Here is a 16927-nt window from a genome sequence, read left to right as displayed (position 1 = left end):
ATTTACAGCTGTTTATGTGGCATCCCAGCAGTCACCAAGTAAACACCTGAACCTAGGCAATTGCTGGCCTGTAACTAGAGACTGGCCATGTAATAAATACAAAGCTCAGTAAAAAGACAGATAATCTTGTAATAAGAGACTCATTAATCAGTCTTGTTCTTCCAGTGTTTCCCCCTTTCTTTAAAGCACTCTACTAACAAAGTGAAATTTCTATATACAATGAAAGGTAATCTCCCCATTTCTTGGCAAGCCAGTGTCTCAAATGCAGTTGGGACTTTTTAATTAATATTAGATGCCTGTGAAAGACTAAGAAAATGCAACAGAAGCAAATTCTACATTGTGTAAGAATAATATCATTCCTTAGGCTCAGTTCTAATGTGCCTTCGATGTGACTTGTGGTACCTAGTGTGTTCTGCTGAAAGTGCACTCAGCTCTGTAGCTCTGTGCCAACAGGAATCTGACTCTCTGGGTTCTGTTCCCAGCCTTAGTAGTTCACTTTTATCTCTGTGGAAAATCAGGTAGTCTCTGTCCTTCACTGTCTTCTTCTGTTGAGAGGGAAATACTAAGTGCTCTGAGTGACTACATAGTACCTCCTCTTCACAGCTCTGCCAGCGTATCTTGGTTTTAGCTCTGCTGTCCAAAAAACCCTACTTGTTGAAGGCCCAGAGTTATGCGTACTTAACTGACAGAAGAGCAAAACTACTCTAACTTAGAACCAGAGCAAAACTAGTAAGATCAGAATATGTCTGACACCACAAAAGCAATGACAACAAACACTAACTGGCTCTTTCTTGGTTCATGTAATGTAGAAGGGTAAAGACCATACAGTCATAGCCACTGTTGTGATTGCAGTCCCTAAGAACAGAGCTAAAAGTCTTGAGGGAATGGGGACAGCACACACAGTGGGGAAACATAAAGTGAGAGTAGTAGCAAGGGTAGGACAAACAGACTTTCTGCCCTGGTCACTTCTCTGAAGAAGGTGTCACACCCAGGTGAAATATGTTAGGAGCCTATCAGTCACTGCTGCCACAGCTGCTGCTTGGGCAGCAATGACTCCCAAAAGCTGGAAGCTGCAAAGTGGAGAGCAAACAGCAGGTTCAGAGGCAAGATACAGCCCCAAGGTGGGAAGTCAGCACCCCAAATATTAACTTGCCTGTCTTTGGCTTCAACTACCCTGCGTAGGAATAGAGAACATCCTTCCAATCTATTCTTTGAGTAGTACAAGCTGCAACTAATTAGTCTCAGGAACAGACATTTTAGAAGGGCCTGTAGTGAGTGACAGGACAGGGCCTAATGGTTTTAAACTAAAGGAGGGTAGATTTAGTCTAGATATATGGAAGAAATTTTTCACAATGACGGTGATGAAACACTTGGAACAGGTTGCCCAGAGAGGCGGTGGATGCCTCATCCCTGGAAACGTTCAAGGTCAGGCTGGAATGAGGCTCTGAGCAACCGCATCTGGTTAAAGATGTCCCTGCTTTTTGCAGGGGAGTTGGACTAGATGACATTTAAAGGTTCCTTCCAAACCACACTATTCTATGATTATATGATTCTATGAAAAATAAACTGCTCTGAGTGCAAAAGCTCAATTTCACTTGAAAGCAGAGCTGCTATATCTTTGTGAGAAACACCTAAGCCTCTCCAGCAATACTGAGGTTAGCATGGACCCTGCATGCCACTGCTCCCATCATGCACACATTCAGCAGAGCACCTGCTGGAGTTTTTGCCCCAATCCCATAATCCCTCTCCTATTTTCTGGCATTTGCTTTCTCAGCACCAAAGCACAATTTCCCTAGGATCTTCAGGCAGTGCTGCACTGTAAACCCAAGTGGTGCCAGAATCAGAAGAGGTGAAGAACAGGGCTAAAGGTGAACTAAACTCTTTGCTCAGGGCTGCAGCCCGAAGTCCAGGCTCCTGCCCGTGGTGATATCTGCTAGGCTTGCAGGAGCACAGGCCAGTCTCCAGGCCAGTTTGCAGATAAGGTGCAGCATGACCCAGCCTGCAAGCTGTGTTGCCCCTACAGAGTCTGAGCGTGCCAGTCCCATGGGGCAATTTCTCTTCTCATCCCAAGAGAGGGCTGAGCCCCCCATTTTTACCAGCATTGTGTCTGCCCCACTCATTATTCAGTGGGAGAAGAGAGGGACTGAAATAACACAACACATCTGACATAATGTGGTTGAATGTGTGACCACAGCATGGGGCATGAGAAGAATACTCTTCTTCTTTTGTACCTACTACCCAAAACCTATCACACTTACAGAGTAATGCTACGGTCCGTGGGGGAGGGGAGAAGGGCCCCAGCACTGCACAAAAGGGTCCAGCGAGGTTTGAGGCTGTAATGCAATGCCGAGTTTAATGGGGGTACAGAAGGGTTTTATGCGCTCCGGTATGGAATGCACCAGAAAACGGGATGGAGCATGAGACAGACAACCAGGGAAACGAATAGGGATAGGGACTCAGGCGAAGAGGGAGGGACTAGGGAGGAACACACGAATGGTAGCTCTCTCCTCTCTGCAGCCTTCTCAGCAAATCAGAGAGGGAAGCGGGGAGCAGGCATGCCTGGGCAAACCCGGGAAGTACAAATCTCGGGGAAACATACAGTGTACATATTTGTAAACACATAAGAACTGCAAAGTCTGTATAATAAAGTCCCTTCAATCGCCGTATATCTTTTTCCATTCCTGAAACCATTCCCATTCTGATCCTTGTTCCTTCACAGAGTAATTAATTTAGTTTCATGCAACAGAAGACAGGAAAGTTATCTCCACTTCCATTTCACACACGGACAAACTGAAGTTCACTGTGGGCAATCAGAACAGTCTGAAGCAAAATCAGAGCAACCAAGAACTGAACTGAGGACTCTAAATCTTGTGCCTAAACATCACCTTTCTCAGCATGACCTCCTCCCAAGCTGAGATGCTACTTTTCCATATTAAAGGGTATTACTTTCCTCCCTAGAGAGACCTGAAGGCTGAGCTAGCTTCTCTCCTTTCTCTTTGCTTAGAGAAAAAAAAATCCCTCATCCACAAACACACTCCAAAGGCAGTCTTATTTAATCCCAGTGTAATTCTCACTGCTCTTTCTTAATCCTCTCACCTGTGAGATAATTGCCAGCATTATGGGAAGAACTCAGTGTTAATCATAGACTTGCATAAAAAGCGACAAAGAACCAGATCAAACAGACCAAAGAAAATCACAAGGCCTGTTTCAACCATGCTCATACATATCTATTCCAGACACCCTGCTGAACTAGCCTCTTTCACAACATATGAAAGGTCTGCTAATGGGCCTAGAAGGGAAGGCCATGAAAAGCCATGTCAGTAAATGAAGGCTTTAGTCTTCTCCTATTGCATTGTGGAATGAGATGTCACAAAAATCAAAGAACCAAAATTAGCTATCAATATCTAGCTGCCTAATATTCAGCAAAAAATATTGTAATGTTATCTTCTCACTTCATTCTGTCCAGCAGATCAGTGTTCACAGTAGATTCTTCTCCCACCACTTACTCTGAGACACTCCTCCCAGACAAGAGTATGTATGTTTCTACTGCACTTCCTTCTGCCTCCACACCTTCCCTCTTTCCACTGCCGATGCTGTACATCCATTCTTCTTACTCATAACTGAAAAAGATTTACACTCTTTCATTATTTAAGTGCCCTCCTTCTTTTACACTTGTCCTTAAAATTCATGCCTTCGAGGAGAAACCCACATTGTCTCTGTGTGCTCATACGTACTTCCCCAACAAAATCCTTGCACAGCACACTTGGGGCACCTCTGCATTAAGATAGGTTTTTCCATTCTGCAAATTTTTTTCAAAGAGAATATGTGTTGTTCCCTTTTTAAAATATGATTGCTATTTCTGCAATCATGTATGTGTTTATCAGCAGATAAATACAGTTTTAATCTTTGTAGAGTATTGCTTTAGCAAGTGGAATCTAATTGAGAGAGGCCCTAGTAGAACAAGCAAGTTATCCGGTGGTTTATAAAACAGATTGCATTGGTGCTTACAGAAACAGAAATGGACAAGAGAACTCAGGCATTTATTGCCTGTTCTCCTCCAGCTCTCTCCATCTCCCTGTGCTTCTGCTTATTCAACTGTAAAACAAGGAAAACAAATAATTAACCTTCTTACTGGATGAATGTGAAGCTGAATGATAATGCTTTGTACTTATTGGGCATTGTTTTCAGGACACTCTGTAAGTGTCAGTGCAGCAGCCTCCTTGTGGTGAAGGGCTTTTGTCCCCACTCCACTGCCACAGAGGCACAAAGGCCCCAACAATTCGCAGGAAAAGCCACATGCGGAGCCACAGACACCCCTCTCACTTCTGAGGCCTCCCCACTAAGCATGATGCTTTTCAGGAATGTACTCCAAGTATTTATGATACACTTACCAGTTCAGGAGGTTGGTAGGTTGTCAACATGCTACATGTGCACTGATGACAAACAATCGGCACACAAAACAAAGAAAATTTTTTAGGAGATTCACAGACAGATATGGCTGGAAATAGCACAGGGGAGGAAAAGCAATCATTCATAAGACTGGAGGTCATAACTCAGTATCTCTTAAAATGAACTGCTGAGAAATGGCCAAGTGGAAATCCCAGAAAATAGAGCTGTAACAAGCTCAATGCCAAAAAGAAGGAATCAGTGTCTATCCACTGAGCACATCAATATGGAAACTTGTTAAGAGGTTTCAAGCTCCAAAATCAGTCAGATGGGAAAAGAGTGAGAGACAAAGCGATTTCTGAAATAAATTTATTTTGGGTTATTTTTGGAAAAGGAGACAAAAAGGAGGGACATGGGTACATTGGAAAGCTGACAAAAATCATTATTCTCTGTAAATTGCTTTGACATTGTATAGGCAGTGACCTTCACAGAACTACCAGTTTAATGGCATTTACTTCAGCAGTAGCTGATTTCACTGTTAAACACGGATGCATAGCACAAGATTACACAACTAAATCACTCTTGTAAATATTTAATATCATTGCCTTTCTTTTTTTTCTTTTTAACAAATCACTATCAAAGGCAGTAGAAAACACATTTATTTATTCTATCCCGGAAAAAGCTTAGTGCTCATGCATTTTATCTATCTAGTTCTCCAAATGACTTTGACACTTGAAAGCCCTTGTGATCAAAACAGTCTGAAGGAAGGCAATTTTGCAACCATTTAAGAACTGATTTCATGCACTGATCAACATTTACCAAACTTGCCTGATGCAATAGCACAAAGTTTAACCCAGAAGATTGATAGCAAACACCTGAAGGAGAAAATTAGCAAGAAAACTGCACTGGTTTAAATAAAATACCTTAGAAGACAAAACTAAAGAAAAATCTGAGATTATGTCTCCACTCTTTCCCCCAACCATAAAAAAAAATTATCAGTATTTGGGAAATCAAAGGGAACTAGCACTAACAGAAAAAAAGCCATACTTTTGGCTGACAATACAATAAGCACATCCTCCACACAATATATTCGTTGCATTATGGGCAGACAGTGCAGCATAGCAGATTTCTCATAAAATACATTTATTTTAAAGATGGAGTCAATAGAGAGAAAGAGTAGAGAAAGAATGCAGCAAAGAAGAATTACTAATCATGTCTCTAGTATCATATCTAGTAATATAAAATTGACTGAGAAATTGAAATGCTGAGCCTGGAATTGAGTACGCAAAGCAAGTTATTTCTAAAGACAGCCTTACGATCTGTACATTTTGATTTTTCCAACTTTAGGCAAAGACTTTTTCCACAATCTGGCATAAATGGTCTGTCACATTGTGGCAAAAATGCTATTCTGTTCAAATTGCGGATGATCAATGCCAGAAAGTGTTCTTTATAACAGTACTTCAGGAGACAAGTAACAAAAGTTATGTGTCTTTTCATCAATTTAGCAACAGGCGAAAGACAAATCAATGGATATCTAGGAACTGAACAAATTCTGGGGAAAAATAATTTGGTAAACTGAAAGATAAAAAACATGTAGAGACCAGTTTGCCCCACGTGCCTGCAGACTTCACTGGCACTGTCTGCAGAATAAGATTATCCAAAATAAATATTAAAATGGTCAGACAGAGGTATTATTTGGATGATGGAGCTGGCCAGTCCTGCAAGGCAATGGTGCCTGAAACGTGTGTGCCCTTTGTCAGAGCTGGGAAATGCAAATGCATGGCGATCTAGGTGCTGCCCTGGGTTTTAAAAAAGCTTGCAACATCTTTAATGCAGAGCTAAACGAGAGCCTGTAATCCCTGCGCTGCGATGCAGCAATGTGCTCTCCCCTCACAGGACAAGCCAGCAGCTATGCAAGATCCTTTTATCAACATTCACAGGGCTGGAAAATAACTGTTCACAGTTTGATTCCCAACATTATCGAGTGAACCAAGAATTGCTTAGAGAACTGGCAGCTGAATACACATGTAAAAGACAAAGGTTCTTCAGTGATATTTATTCTAGCCAAGTTTTAATATTTCAAGGCTTATAGCAACTAACTCTTTACATAATCAAATGTAATTATCTGATCCCAGCTGGTGATCAGAACATTCATCATCAACCTGGTCATTATTAATATAACAGTAATAAGGGAAATAAGGTGTGTGCTTCATAACGCTGGCTTAATATGATTCACTGTACCTAATAAGACCACAGCTCTCTTTCAAACACAATTATTTTATAAAATTATACATTTTTGTTACCACTACTAACAATGAACAATCACAAAACTATATTATTTTAGAACAAATACCGAAATGTTTTTTAAAGTCTTCAGTAAAAAGAATTTGGTCAATTAAAAGGAATCATGCTTTGCTTTAGAAATAATCTGACCCATAAGCAGATCCCCAGTCAAATTGTGACTTGAGAGAAAAGCTCGATTAAAATGCATGCAATTGACAGAATCAAATCGTAAACACTTACCTACAAATACTACATACCATCTTCTTGCTCTACTGTAGGAGAGGAGGTGATATCTCAGGCACCACTGTGTGGTACTGCTTGGCAAATGCTACTGACTTTTTTAATGGTGACAACTGTGTACACAAATTCTAAAAGTACCAGTTCTGTTTAAAGCCTTTCCCCACAAACCAGAGCTGGTACAGAACCATTTCTACCAAATGCTTTGCAGCCTTTAACAAGAGAACCGAGGCCATCATTTAGTGAGAATGATCCAGAATCTCTCAGGTTAGTGTTGGAACAATTTCAGAGTCAGATTCTTCCCTGCAGTATTTCTTTTACGTGAGTGCATTTCCTCTGCTTCAGTATCAGGTGTACCATAATAAAATCCTTTCAGAGCAGTGAAAAATATGCCTCTAAATACCGTTACATCAAACCTCTCAGTATAAAAAGCATATCTAGTATAAGACTAGCACCTCGCAGAAAATCCTTCTAAAACAGAATTTTTGGATTTTATCCCTGCAGGTACACAACACATTCCCAGGTTCAAAACACTGTTTATTTCTATGGGCTTCTCTGGCAGTTTATGGAACACAATAGACTCAGCACAACTTGCAGGATAGGTCATCTGTAACATAAATTTTGAAACAAAAAGGCTTCAAAAACAAATGAATATGTTACGACCTGTGAGTGCTGTGTTCACACGATTCCTTGTTCTCTGCAGTGGTATTTTCTATTATCCTCCCTTATTTCATAGCCTATCAGTACTGATTTCTATTTGGATATGTGCACTCAAAACTATCAAGGCTCTTGAAACAAATGTGGAGATGAAAACCAGCATGAGAAGGAGCTGTAGCTCCATGAAAGCAATGAGTACGGCCACATAAAAGAAAGGTGCTGGGTGTCACAGGAAGACGTGCATTGCCAAAATCAGAACGAAAACCCAGAATACTGATGTGGGGAAAATCACGCACCATTAGACGTGACTTAATAACTGACAGAGATGATACTGTGTGCGTTATATCCGACGATTTGAAGAGGCATGACCTTCTTCGCAGTAATAGTTTTACAACCATTTGCATGGCATGCATTCACTAATCTCTAGTCAAAACATTTATTATCTGGTAAAGCGCTGCAAATAAGGCTGCTGTTTCTAAGCCCTTATTCTTAATGTATAAGATCCAGGTTACATGGCACATATTCTCTAAACTGTTCAATACCATAACGCTATCGCTTTAGTCCAGAGAAGACCACAATGAGCCTTAAAACAGGAAAGTCCCCTGTTTCACAGGGTTTCCTATTTTTGCAGGGTTGTCTGATGTGTGTAACAGGGTCTATTTCAGTTCCTGATGGCATTATCACCATTTTGCTGCATTACCATAAAGCACAGGAAATAAGCTATTACCCACCACACTCCTCCCAAACGTTATCACAGAGAATCATGCGCTCACAAAACAGCATTAACTGTGAGAATTAGAGTCCATTTAAACTGCAGCTGTTCCTTCATTCCTAAATAGGTTCTTAGATCAAAACTTCTCTCTGGTCTCATTATTGAATGTCCCTTTCAACTGTAAGAAGGAAAAGATCACTTTAAAAATTTTATGTTTTACAGATAACACTCCCTCCTTGCATTATAACAACCAGGTAACATTAAAATGAAGAATTTTTCAAAAAATACAGTGAACATTTTAGCTTTCAGATGTATGAGTTGAAATTTTGCCTTCAAACCATCTCTGGCAAAATAAATGAACCTGTAATTTTGATTTTCTATTTGTAGTTTAGCTTATTTTCAGAATCTCAAGCTTAAATTATTTAAGGGAAAGACATTCTATTTATTTTTAACTATAAATCTAAATCTGCATTTAACTCTGTTAAATGCAAAACCTAAATCCTAGACCTAATACACACGCTGGTGTTCTTTTCAGCTCTAAACTCATGCCCCAGAAAAGCCCAAAACCCCACAACCCTATATTCTGCTATTATCAAAGAAAACACTGCTTATTATGTTCCATTTCCCTCTCTGCTTTTTTGCCTCTTTGTTACTGTCCACTGGAAGGACTCCAATCTGCAGGGAAAAAAACACTCTCAAATCTAAACTGAAAAACCTAAATGCCAGGAAAAGGCACAATGTCTCTTTAAGATAGTCAACAGTAAATTAACTTGCCCATAACAGTGCAATAATTAGCTGTTAGTAGCTTATTAAAAGGATGGCAAAGGCCAAGCTGCCATCTGGGATCTCCAGTTTCTTGTGATTGTTATTATGTCAAGATGTGCAACTTGCATTAGCTTTCATGTCACTGCGCTTGCCCTTACTTTACATGTAAATTTTAATGAAAGATACAGCACTTTAAAAATCAGATGTCCGTCAGAAGTGCTATTAGCCTGCCTTTTACAAAGCATGTGTCCTGTTTTGCTACCTCTGCATCTCTACACAACACTGAATGCCTCAAATGAAGAAAACAGAGGAAGGAAAAAAAAGCCTTTCAATGATATCAATTAAATACTCTCTTTGGGCAGAGTGAAACCTGAGCCTCACTGAAAACAGAAGACTACAATACAGCCTAAGATGACAGTATTTTAGCTCCTGTTTACACACAAGGCAACCACAATGCCTTTAACTCTCACAGGAATCATTCTTCTTAATGAAAATGAAAGCCAGCAAAAAATCAGCTGTTTATTCACACTTCAGGAAGACACCGTTTTAAAATAAGGTAAAAAGAAAACATATAAGAAAAAACTAGTTACCTTCAAACTACAAAATATTTAACACACTATTAAATATCTTATGCATGCAGATTATTTGTAAACACACATGCTCATATGCACAAACAGAAAATAATTTACCAGAAATGTCCTATTCAATGTCTCATATGTTTGCCTTCATAAATATATAACAAAGAGGTATAAAAAGAAGAATAAGACATCTATTCCTTTGCATTAGCTGATATTGAACATTTAAGTGACTTCATTCCCCAGCGTTCAGAAAATGTCATCACCTCTGGAATAAAACGAAATAGGATGAACACTTTGCAGAAACGTCCCCAATATCTTACATTTGAAATTCATCAACTATCAATTATCTCAAATTAGACTTCTATGAATTACATTAAAATATTTACTTCTTCCCTAAATAAAATAAGAAACCAGCATCAAAAATTTACCTACAAAAACATTTCAGAAGAATGATATCTTCATTCAAGGAGTATTGATTCTATCAAACAAGTTTTGCAGATTTGGTATTTGCTAACCATAAAATAAAATGCTTGATTTTTTGAAACAGTCATTAAGAGTAAAGTTAAAACTGAAAGTCACCATCCTTACAACAATGCAGGATTTTTTTCCCACTAAAGGAAAACAAACCCACTACCACACATATTTTAGTCCTTTCCGTAATACTTTTAAATGTAGAAAACAAAACTATACAATATTCACATTTAAAACCCAAATACTAAGATACTTTACAGGGCAAAGCAGAGCTTAAAAACCACTGCCAAGGCTGGCAAGATGAACATAGTGTTGTTTTTCCCCTTGTATAATTAGACATTTATAGAGCACAAATGATTGAATTTGTTAGTGATGCTTGACTTCAACATTTGCATAAACTGTTGGCCATTCAGATGGACTTATTTACATAGAACCATTTAGGTTGTAAAAGACCTTTAGGGTCATCGAGTCCAGCCATTAACCCAGTATAAGCACCACATCTACAGTCTTTTAAACTTCTCCAGGACTGGTGAGTCAAACAAGTCCCTGTGCAGCCTGTTCCAGTGTTGATAACCCTGTCCATAAAGAAACTTTTCCTAATGTCCAATCTAAACCTCCCCTGGTGCAACCTGAGGCTATTTCCCATCATTCTATCACTTGTTCCCTGGGAGAAGAGTCTGACTCCCAGTTTGCTATAACCTCCTTTCAGGCAGTTATAGAGAGTGATAAGGTCTCCCCTGAGCAGCCTTCTCTCCAGGCTAAGCAACCCCAGCTCTCTCAGACACTCCTCCTAAGACTTGTGCTCCAGACCACTCACCAGCTTTGTTGTCCTTTTCTGGAAACACTCCAGCACCTCAATGTCTTTCTTGTAGTGGGGCGGGGGGCCCAGAACTGGACACAGCACTTGTGGTGCAGCCTCACCAGTGCCAAGTACAGAGGGATGATCCTTTCCCTAGTCCCGCTGGCCACACTATTTCTGAAGCAAGTCAATACAAATCCTAATGGTTGTACTGGTGAAAAAGAACTTGAAATTATTTTCCAGATCAGTAAGGTCCAGTCATTTCCTTCTATTCAAGCTCACAAATCCTATTTCATTTTTCCTGTGCCATTACCTTCAGATCTATATTATTGAACAATTTAAAAAAATAAGAACCTCACACTGCTCTCTGAGAGCAATGCTAAACTTTCCAAGACTTAAAAAATCTACTTGAGCAGGTAGGACCAAGGGAGATAATCTGATCTTGTAAGGCTGATTATTACACAGGGACATTGGCGGTAGCCTTTTTTCTACACGACATGCACTTAAAAATGTCCCACCCCTGAAATATGTGAGTAGCCTTTCATTTCTCTCTGAGAATGAAGAAAAGACCTTCTTCATACTGAAAATGAGTGTGCCACTGTACAGTTTTTCACACCAAGCACAGCTGCTGATGGAAGGAAGGACCCACATGCCTTAGAGAAGAATCAGCAGTCTGCAGACTGCATGGCTGCTACACAGGTGTCCTGTGCACATCCAGAAACCAGCCATACCTCACTGTCATTCTCTGCGTCAGAGAAGACATTTAGGACTTTTCAGTTCTTTGGGTTCTTGGTTCACTGGCTTCAATGTGAACTTTGCTATTGCCTTCAAGAAGACAAAGGATTTCATTTACCAAAAATAGCAAATTCCCATTAGGAATACTGACAATTTTAAACAGGGACATGAATCTCAAAAAAAATCAGATCCAAATCAAGAGTGATGGTAAAACAAAACCCACTGCACACATAAGACAACCGTGAAAGGTAGCAAAAAGGCAAATAATCATTTCCTTAACAAAGGGTTACAAAAGAACAAATTATATGGAAGAACATGACTACACATTAACTCTAGCACAGCAGCAAATTAGAGTTGGATATTTATGATTTTCTTTGGTGTCATTTACTTGTAGGGGAGTGTTAGAGAAATAAACTTAATATTATTGTTCCTTAATTGTCAATACCTCTCCAGAAGAGAAGTTGTATTCAGCAATTCATGCCAAACTAAATAGAAGTCCTCCCTGCTCATCACACATTTACCTCACCTCCACAACCAGTTCTATACATCAAATAAAAACACAAACAATGCATATGCACTCAGTTTGTTTAAATGCAAGTGGTATCTCAACTACTCCAGCCATTACCCCAGTACACCTACACGTCATCTTACTGAACTTTCCAGGAACTTATTAAAAAAAAATTAAAATCTCCCGGACGTTTTAAAATTATAGATGTTTTCCTACAATGAAAACAACTAATGAAACACTTGTTTCAAATGATGAATGCAAGCTCACATACTTGCACATAGTAATATGTTGAGAAGAGGTTTTATGAAATCAAATACATTATATCCAAAATTAAATCAAATGCATCACATCCTTTGGCTCCATATGTGGCATGAGACAGAGTTGTTGCCAGTTTTTACTAAAAACTACAAGAATGCCCAAAAAATATGAACCTTCCATGCGATCATTAAGAGGTCTGGTACCACCTTCTCTGTGAGCTGAAGGCCATGCGTGAGTTCGAAATTACAGTTTGAGCCCTCTGAAAGCAATGCCATTTTTCACGCAGAGTGATGGTTCTCTGATGAAGTCACTCAGTATAACTAGAGTTAAAAACTACACACAGCTGAGAAGTGAAATGATATTTTCACTCAATGATATGATAAATTAAGTTTCAGTACATTTGAATTAATTGTGAACTATATATTATAATCCTCATGCCTACCAGCTCAGTTAGGAGTTTTGCCTTGGAAAAGACTTTTAGCTTAGTCCTACATAGGCTGGCCTGCAGCACAAACACCACCCAAGAAAAGAAGGGAGCAACATAAGCTAATACCACACCACACAAAGACTTGACCTGATCTACAAGGACCCTTCAATCACACTAAGCCATACATCAGCTAACTGAATTATTGGCAGCTGTGTTGAGGTACAGTTACATTTTGTATGGTGTGCTTAGAAGCATTAGGTTCTCATATTTTTTACAGTGTATATATCTGATTATTATGTTCTGATGTTCACCTATTGCTAAGAAGATAGCTCTGAATATCTCCCAAATTCATAGTTGCACAATTGGTCATTTCATTCCCCAATATCTTATTAGCATGGACACAACCAACATCCTCCAACATGTTCAAACCATGCTGATCAATAGATCAATTCTTCAGCAATGTATTCGTTGTGTAAGCCTCAGCATAACAAAACCTTTTAATCTTTCTATCTCATTGGAAAATAGGACCAAAAAAAAAGATTTTTCTCAAGCCATGCTTATAATTTATCAATTAATCTTCACCCCTCCTTCCAGTCGAACTGGAGACCCACAGCAGGTTTGAAGCATTTTGTCTTTTTGACAGTTTGATTAGGGATGGATGACTGCCCTCTGCATGCCTAAGATAGGTGTGAAGAAGAGCAAGTTCGAGCCCCAGAACAGCTTGCATGCCCTGTGCTGTACTGAGCTGCAAAGGAAATGCACCTCTCTGTTTAGCAGTGCTGATCACTTCTGTTTCCTCTGCAGCTTTTTGGAACTCAATTTCTCTTTGCAAAACACTTTGCACTAAGGGAAAGGATGGGAAGCAGATCTGGAGGGAGAAACGATAGCTCAAAAGACCTCCACTGTTGAAGGGTGGTGGACAAGCCCAGGTTCTGCTTCCACCAACACCAGTGCCAAACTTAGCAGTAGTGGAATCACTCCAGTGCAAGAGTCAGCATTATCAGCTCACTGGCCTCTGGCTCTGTCTTTGACTGAACTGACAGTCCCTTTGCACCCCAGCATCACCAGCTACAGACAGCCTGACATTGAGCCACCCATACTTAGTGTGAACAGGGAGAAAAATAACATCTCTTAAGAAGGCCTCAGAGCATTCATCTTAATAAATATTTCCTCCATAATTCAATACAAAAGATTGTTAAGAGATTTAAAAATAAAAGCATTAATTTCCAATAAGAAACACATTCATAGAAATACAGTTTGTCCATTAAAAAACATTGTACAAGCAATGAAGTCTTAGAAAGAATGCAATCTCTACCTTTACTTCTACCTACAGACAGGAAGATGCGCGTCCAGTTAAGAGGAGGAACAAGAAGGGTATCCATCATGGAGAAGGCAAAAGAGAAGAGAAGGAGAAAGCATAAAAAACCAGAAAAACATGTCACTGACCATACTTAGAAAAACAAGGAAATGAGCATATTTACGTAGCAGCCAAACCCAGCAAAATACAATGTAAAGGGAAATACAATAGACATACCACAACTAAAGCACAAAGCAAAGCTTAAACCACCAACAGTACAACAAGCAGTGGCTTGGTTAAGCCCTTTGGCTTTGATTTTCTACTGAGAAATGCAAACTGTGATATGCCTCAGTCCACATCAAATTCAAAACAGCAAGGGAAACAACAGAATAGTACAGAAAAAAAATAAATCTTATGGTTATATATTTGCTAAACACATCTCACCTACCAGAGCAAATATATGTTGACACTGCATATTTACTCACACATATATATTTACATATTTTATATCTATCATATTTTTATAGAGAGTAAATATTTATCAAAAAGCACTATCTGTGAGTTTGTTAGCAAGAAAAGAGAAGCCATTGTTCCCCAATGTGTCACAGATAAACAAGGGTGGCTAAAGGTGCCAAAAGCCAACAGTTTTCACATTTTTTTGCCAGACAAGGGAGTATAGAAAGTACTGATGATCATACAGGCCTGGATAGGTCATGCAAGTCTTCATGAGCCAGCTGGGTTGCAACTTTTAATTTAAATGGCCAAGTGCAACTGTTTATATAATCCAGTGCTAAATCACGGACTACTACAAAGAAATGTTCAGTGTTACTGAGAATGAAAGTGGCCATCAAAGTTCACTGTCCTGATCACTTCCAACATGCCTTCCTCTGTTAACAGCTTGCCATACTCAACTGTATCCTGAGTAACTAGGATACGCTGAAGGGACCTCTCTGCTGGATGCTCCCTCCACAAGTGTTACCTCTGAGTCATGTGACCGGTTGAACAGTCAGTGGTGATAGAGAAGGAGCTCAGTGCTTCCCAGAGTTTAGCCAAATGCTCCACATGCCAAACACTGTGGTCTTGACATGCACCCATAAAAAGCCCAGTTTTCCTACCTTTCCTACAACACAGAGATGTTAAGCACTACAGAAACTGATAAGTGAGCCCCAACTTCACCTCTGATTGTTTCCTAACCTTTCATGACCTCAGAACAGACTTGACCAACAGAATAAAAACTGATTATGTCCTAAGCCTCTCTACATTTCTTTGAGATACACAGAAACTATTTCTCTTTTATTCAAGCACCTAATTACTCTTGAGCCTTCACATGAACTACGTTCTATCTTATTAACTCATTGGAGTGTCTAACCTCAGATATGCGCTTACTTAACAGCAAAAAAAACCCAAAACTTTTGTGTACATCTAGTCTAGGAAAGCCTCATCAGGCTTTAGAGTCAAAACTCACATTGTCTCCCCACAGACAAACAATTGGTCTGGTCTTTCTAATGCACCACATGCACACACCTTGCATTAAGTCTTTAATGGTTTCACTTCTGCATTCACAAGACTAGAAGGTATCAGTAGTGCTGCTAACTTCTGTGTACCCATGTCAGCACTGCCTCTGGCACTGTCAGAGGAAAACAGAATCACACCTCTCCTCACTTCAGCTGTCCTCACCAACTTCTTACTCCACACCCTCGTAGCGCAAAATGGGAGTAATGATCCCATCATGTCACCATCAATAGATCTGTAACTCACTGCAAGCTGAGATATTAAAATGTGATCTCTGATCTGGGCCTAGATCCCATTTGTAGCCCATTCTGGGGTTAGCCCTGTTGTTCTTCTAAACCATTTTGTTCTGTGCACATTTGAGTATTTTAAATTGCAGACACAGGACAACCGGCCATTATATGCAATTTTCCTCAGGATTCATAATGAGTTAGGATCATGCCATGAGGGCGATTAACATACTTTTTGTAATAATTGCACTCTTGAAAATGAAGACCAGCACTGAGGTCTACATTTAGTAGGCAGAAGTGGGAGTCATTACAGCTGGCACAAGAAGAAATAAATGGCAAGATAAAATAACTGGTGGGCTGCATGGAAGGGGGAAGCATACCTCTTTTCTGTCCATGGAATCATTTCATGCTCCCTCCTGGGTCCCTGAGTCCCAGGCTGATCAGCAGCCTTGGCTCATGGGACAAAGAGGCAAAAATGCAAATGGCTTGACTGGCACTCAGTAGGCTTAGTTGTTTTTGTTATGCAAAGCCCAGCTCAGAAAACTAGCAGAGACAAAGCTCTTTCATGATCAGTGACTGAAACAAAGAGAAAGTCAAAGGACTTACCTTGTTCACCCATCATCAGGTGTGAGAGGCCTTTGAGAGAGAGAGAGAGAGAGAGAGGAAGTAAGAGAAAAAGAAAACTGAAAAAGAAGCAGCAATATCCATGCACACTGGTCGCAGTCCAATACCTGTCAGGATTGGAGCTCACATACTTGAATTAGATCAAGTATGGGTGTAGCACACAGGATACAAACATTTACAGGTGCTGCTTTCCACACTGAGCAGGAAAGCATCTGTTGCAGGCAGAAAAAACCTGCTGGTCCTTGCAGAACTGTGTTTGAGGTTCAGCATATCCCTTGGAGGGCAACTCCAGAGGCACTGCACACCAGTACAGCTAAATGGGCTACAAAAGCCAAGGTCTGCAGTGAGAGTCTGCAAGGGAGTATTTGCTTCTCTGAAGAGATACAGAAATAACTTCTCCTCAGCTGAAGACTTTAAATTCAAGGGTGCACTGGTCAGTAAAAGGGAGGCC

General features: G+C 39.9%; 1 protein-coding gene across 1 annotated transcript in view; it reads right to left on the bottom strand.

The window, feature by feature from the left end:
* Positions 1-16927, bottom strand: part of NRXN3 (neurexin 3) — a gene marked incomplete at its 3' end in the record, with an annotated part of 360826 nt that overhangs the window by 244188 nt on the left and 99711 nt on the right. The window contains exons 4-5 of the mRNA XM_039389692.1: positions 16459-16488; positions 14132-14143 (exon numbers count right to left, since the gene is read on the bottom strand). Of these exons, the coding sequence (XP_039245626.1) occupies positions 14132-14143; positions 16459-16488 (42 nt within the window). The remainder of the gene's footprint in view (positions 1-14131; positions 14144-16458; positions 16489-16927) is intronic.

The sequence above is a fragment of the Pipra filicauda genome, unplaced genomic scaffold (assembly GCF_003945595.2).
Source record: "Pipra filicauda isolate LSUMZ 115617 unplaced genomic scaffold, ASM394559v2 scaffold75_size2874737_pilon, whole genome shotgun sequence".
Taxonomy (NCBI): Eukaryota; Metazoa; Chordata; class Aves; order Passeriformes; family Pipridae; genus Pipra; species Pipra filicauda.
This window is presented reverse-complemented; position numbering and strand designations above follow the sequence as displayed.